We start from the raw sequence: 5,874 nt of genomic DNA, 5'->3' as shown, positions 1-5,874 counted from the left end.
CTACTTGTCCCCAGGCCTAAATAACTTATTTTTCTACAATCTCGGACCTGAATTTAATTAAAATTGCGCTCCTAATAAAGCCGTATCTAAATAAAACGTTGTCTATTCTTCAAGATTTCTGTACCGAAGGATGTACTTCAAGAATTTGAAAAAAGACCTCAAGCATTGGTCCTTCGTTATATACGAAAGTGTCTTCAAGAAAAGAATCAGAATTCTTCATGAACTTCATAAAATTGCAAAAATCAGGACTCCTAGAAATATTGGCTCTTGGAGATTAAAAATAGAACTATATTACTAGTATGCTCATATATTACGATTATGTGCCTTTAGATAGACAAATTCTCTGTTTTCGAAAAAAATGCTTTCAAATTATGCCTACTAAACTTTCAAAAATATTATTTACGATGTTTTTTATCGATTACTACCATTTTTAAAATAAATAAACAACGAGGCCTTGAAAGTAAAGGTCATAAATAAATGTGTACTTTTTTTGAATTTCTACTATTTCCTGAATTTTTTCTGGTATTTAAAAGATAGCTGGAGTTCTATACTCTTTAGGAAATTAAATAAAAAATTAAGATGATTATTATTTATTTATGAAAATAAACTTTAAGTACTCTGGTGGACGAGACTTGTGTAGCGACTTTCGAAAGAGTGTTAAATCTCACAAGAGGATCATAGAAAAAGATAGTTAAATATCTTGATTAGTTTATGAAAAAATGCATTAAAAAATATCAGACACTATTTGGTAGATTCGAACGAAAATTTGGGTTCAATCACGTTTTTTTTCTGAATGAAATAATTAGCAGCGTAAATTTTAAAATACAGACGGTTTTTATATAATTTGTGGCACTTTGTGTTACATTTTTTCTTCAAACGAAATTATATCATTTCAATTTGGAGGAAATTAAGTAAAAATTTAAAAACTTCAATTTATGGAAAATAGAATCGAGATTAAAAAGTGTTGTAAATTTCGAAAATGTCACAATTTGTAAGTTGCAATTTAAATCAACTTTAAATTATGAAGCGTTTAAAGAACCGGGTACCTATTTGTTTGATTTACGATGAATTAAAAACAAGCATTCCGAGAAGAGATCGACATTGTAGGCATAAGCTAAAATGAAAAACTGGTAATTTTTTTACATTCTCATCGTAATGGAAAGGTATTACATCTTTTCTTTATTATTGATCCATCCCCGAAGAAAATAGGATTAAAAGAAAATTTCCAGCATATAGAGGCCTTGTCACCCCCTCAATTATTCCCTATTCCTTTCCTTTCACCCTCAATGATTGTTTGTTTAATATTTGAAGTTAAAATATTAAACACATTTTTCCCTAGTATTTTTCTACGACCAGCAGTTGCAACTGTATGGGGCGATTACAAAACCTCAGGGTCGTAGCAAAGTGAAACTTCTCTCTGGATGTAGATTGAAGTATTTTAAGCAAGTTAAGATAATTGTAGATGAATATTACAGCTATAACGTTTGTGATAGAAAGATGTAAGTATTAATTTTTTTCGTCATTCTATAGACATTTGAAAATTGATAAGTTTTATTTGTGCTTAAAAAATAAGATGTATTGTTCTGATAAGAAAAGCTTACTTAGTAGGTGATACCGGTTTGCGAGAAACGCATTAAAAATTTTTTAACAAAAATAGTTAAATTTGAAAGGGCAGACAAAACGAAGGTTCCGCTTCATATTAAGCATTAACATCGAGACAATGCTTTTTAAAATTAAATAAAATTGTCTTGGAACCTGTTCATGCGATAATAGAAAATTGTACTTTTCTCGAAAAATAAGTAATATTTCGAAATGACCCTTTGCAACATTCTTTGTAAAATTTGCAGTTTTTATTCCCCAAATACTGCTGGTCGAATGTTTGGGGAAAAATAAACATAAGCAAATTAGGCGTTGCCTGGTTTCAACTAGAGAAAGAAAGAGCAAGCAATAGTCCGGGGCCAAATAACAGGGAATGTAAATGCAAGACATCTAAGAGTTAGTAGGGTACTGACAGCGGCTACAAAAGCGGTTTTACTGAACACCTATCGCGTCGTAAGGAAGTTTCTAGATCATAACCCTTATGAAAATGAAGTATTGGTAAGTATTGGATCCAGTACTTTTTCCGCGAAAAAGTATTGGATTTCCAATACATATTCGCGAAAAATGTATTAGATCCAATACTTACCATACTTCTTTTTCATTGGGGTTAGGAAGTAGACAACTAGAACCTCATGATTCAAAACAAAATTTTATCTCGACACAAAAATTTCTCAAGAAGTTTTAAACATTGTTTTAAAATTTAAAGTGTTAAACTCAATAGGGACTTGGCATATACTATGGCTGATGAGTGAAACAATAGGGGTCGCTCGAGAAAAAGTTGATAAAAATATTGTTAATTTTTTATAGTAGATAATTGCAATTTATCATGTTATCGGATTACATTATCGAGATTCAGAAATTTATAAAAATATGGTTGACAAATAAAAAGCGTTGCATTAAATCTCATGATGCAGAGGATGCATTTATTTCTTAAGTCAATATACAAATATAACTATCGAGCCTGTGGAAATGCGACGATTTCAACGCTGTTCGATTGGTGCTAATAAAATTTAATGTATATATAATAATAATACGTCGAGTATACATTGTATCTGTGTATTTCACATATTCAAAGCTCCGGAATAACCGGTTTTCCGTAGATAAAAAATACAAATACCCTTGTAATTAATATATAAATGAGATTGTTACTAATTTAGAATTTACAAAATTCATATTCGTCATCCCTGACTCTCTGGCAAGTGTTAAAAATTGTATGGAGTGTATGTGGACTAACGTGCCGCTTTCTATAATTACGAGAAATGTTACTCTTAAATATTTCTTTCATAATTACTCAAATTCACAACGATACATATTGATACCATGATATTTTACTAAACCATTTCTGGGATAAATGAAACTTTCTTTCAACAATCTTTTATGATTATTTTTTTAAAACACGTTTAAAATGCATTTCTTACATGGTTTATCAGGGATGATAACGCAGATTTCTTGACGCAACTAACAAAAATATAAATCTGAACTGTACAATATTTTTACAATACCGTGGGAAGAAACCCAGTTTTATAATTCTCCACTAAAACCTAAAAAAATAATTCAACTTTTAAATTACCCAGTTAATTTCCCCAAGGTTTCAGAATAACATAAGAGAGAATTTCTTTGATTATTTAAAAACTGATTTTTTAGTACATCTTAAGTGGAAGTGTGAAAAAGCTTAATTTTTCGAGAATAATTGCGAATGTGCGGGCATATTCCTCTTATAATGAGTATATGGTATAACAATAATTATAACAAACAGTAATCGTGACGTTAGTAATAGCATACCTAGGTCATATCAAATATAATATCGAATACATATGAAGGTTCTAAACTTAATCAGCCTCTTTAATAAACAGCTATATGATTTTTTATATATGTAATTATGTATATATTTTACATAATGTAAAATAAACGCACTGAGTGCAAGTATCGCTACCTTTTGGCAACAACGCATCCGCACTACACTTCAGAATCGATTCCCCTTGATACATGATAATCGATCCTGAATAAAAACATACCGTGTTGAGTCTGTTTATACGTACAACTATATTCTTAGAACCTATATTTGCGTACGACTTAATGTCTAAAATCACTATCACAAACTTATTGCTAACTAATTCACGGCTTCTTTATGCTCATGAGTTTCGTATTGCGACAAAATGAAATACATTTTTAAATAAATAAAATCATCGAATGCAGCGCAAAGCTTTTCGACTAACGATTCTAACGCGAGCTTTTTTTTAATGCTAGGGAAACAACTTTAACCTAGATAAAGGAGATTCTCATTTTCTACATGTAAAAATATATGATGGAAACAAATTATACATCTATAGAGACCTATCAAAGTGAGATTTTAGATAAAAGTTTTGTTCAAAATCGAAACTTACAATCCTGTTGGAAAAATTCCACCTTTTCTCAAGGGTCCTTTAAAAAGTAAATTCTTTTTAAACATTAATTTTTCAAATAGGTTCAACGTCCTTGGGTTGAAACAGAAGTAATAACAATTTGATTGATAATAATACTAGAAACTTGAGCATGGAACCATAAACTATTCTTACAGTTCTCAGTAACTTAAATCTAAGAACTGAACGCTACTGTTTTGACGGCTTTTGGCACAAACGTAAGGTCGAGGACCTACATCAGCATTCTATGAACATTATCGAAACTAATTTTCGCGAAAGTTGCCTTAATGAAACGCTAAATGTCGATATTACTTCTATTCTATTATTTCTTAAACAATTTTTCGAAGCACATGTGCGATTCAATTTTTCTCTTTTTCTATTCCCTTTATCAATGGTTTTGTCGGATCGTATTTAGTTAAACGTTATTATCAGATAATCTACTGTCTAGTAATATCTGAATGTATAACATCAGACGATTACAGAATTATAAGATATTGTCCAAAATTCCACTTATCTAATGTGAATGACAGAACTTAAAATCCGATGTTGACATCCTTAGTTATATCATACCCAGAGTTCAAATATTTTTGACTAAAAAGAATATTTATGAAATCGTATAAAAAATTTAATTAAAAAATTGATATCAAATAGGTTCCATGTACTCGTGGATTTTAAATATTTACTTGAACTCTGGCGATATAGGAGTTTTAAGCTAGAGTACCAAATAGATAATATTAAAAAAATATATCTGACCGATCTTCCCTTTTAGAATTTAAGAGAATGTTTTGTTTTCTTACATAAAAAGAAGGCGAATTACTAGTTTTTGTAAATATTATTGAAAGCATAAAAGATTTCTGTTAAATTCAAAACTATACACAAAAATGGAAAGAATTTTTTTAAACAACGAGTAATCTATAAAATTTAATTACTTTAATTTAAAAACTCCAAAACTTGGAAAAATTGGATCGATTTGAAAATTTAAAGAATTAAACATTTTCAAATTAAAACGCAATCAATATTGGAAGCATGTTAGTTTAAATGTTTTTAAAAGTTAATTTAAATTTAAGCACAGTAATAAATCAAATAAGGTTGAGTTCAACTGAATTAAATTAAAGTAAGTAGAATTTCACTCTGTTGAATTAATTTAAATTGAACTGATTGAGAGTTTAATTTATTTAAATTCAGTTTAAATAATTAAAAACCTATTCATTGAATTCACCCTAATTCAATGGAATTAAGTATAATTAATTAAAATTCAGTATTATTCACTGGAATTGAAAATAATCTCCTTGGTTTCAAAATAATTTATTTGAAGTTAGTAGAATTCACTGGTGTTCAGAAAAGTGCACTAAGATTCAGTCGGATTGAGTAGAATTCTGTAGGATTTAGTACAATTCGATCCAATTATCTTGTATCTATAATTGAATTTCAACTATGCTCAGAAACTGACTGAATTTGAATTAATTCTCGTAAATTCACCCTAAATCCTTGAAATTACTTTAAAATTGAGCAATTTAATTGATGGTTGAATGAATGAAAATAATTATTTCTTAAATTAGTGAAATTAATTCGCTTGGAATTCGTCGGAATTTATTTAAATTCTTCTGAATCTGAAGAAACTTCGAAATCGTTGAAATTAATGCAAAATGAGTCAAATTTAGTTGAAATTAGTTGAATTACCTAAAATTGAAACGAACTTTACTGAAATTATTGAAATCTATTTGAAGGTAATAGAATTATCCTGAATTGTCTTAGAGTCGGATTAATATTGAATTCCGTGATATTTGTTAATTTATTGAAATTAATCTAATTTTGCTTGAATTTCTTAGAATTCAGGGCAAGCGAGGTTCTACAATGATGGCGAAACGGCGATCGC

At 29.1% G+C, this 5,874-nt stretch overlaps 1 protein-coding gene across 4 annotated transcripts in view; it reads left to right on the top strand.

Moving 5' to 3' along the window:
* LOC117171238 (uridine phosphorylase 2-like) overlaps positions 1-476 on the top strand; it is a 12,216-nt gene extending 11,740 nt beyond the window's left edge. For all 4 annotated transcript variants that reach the window (XM_033358348.1, XM_033358344.1, XM_033358345.1 and 1 more), the window contains one exon: positions 115-476. In XM_033358348.1, coding sequence (XP_033214239.1) covers positions 115-222 — 108 coding nt within the window. In that variant the 3' untranslated portion in view covers positions 223-476. The remainder of the gene's footprint in view (positions 1-114) is intronic.
* Positions 477-5,874: the final 5,398 nt, after the last annotated feature.

The sequence above is a fragment of the Belonocnema kinseyi genome, chromosome 4 (assembly GCF_010883055.1).
Source record: "Belonocnema kinseyi isolate 2016_QV_RU_SX_M_011 chromosome 4, B_treatae_v1, whole genome shotgun sequence".
Taxonomy (NCBI): Eukaryota; Metazoa; Arthropoda; class Insecta; order Hymenoptera; family Cynipidae; genus Belonocnema; species Belonocnema kinseyi.
This window is presented reverse-complemented; position numbering and strand designations above follow the sequence as displayed.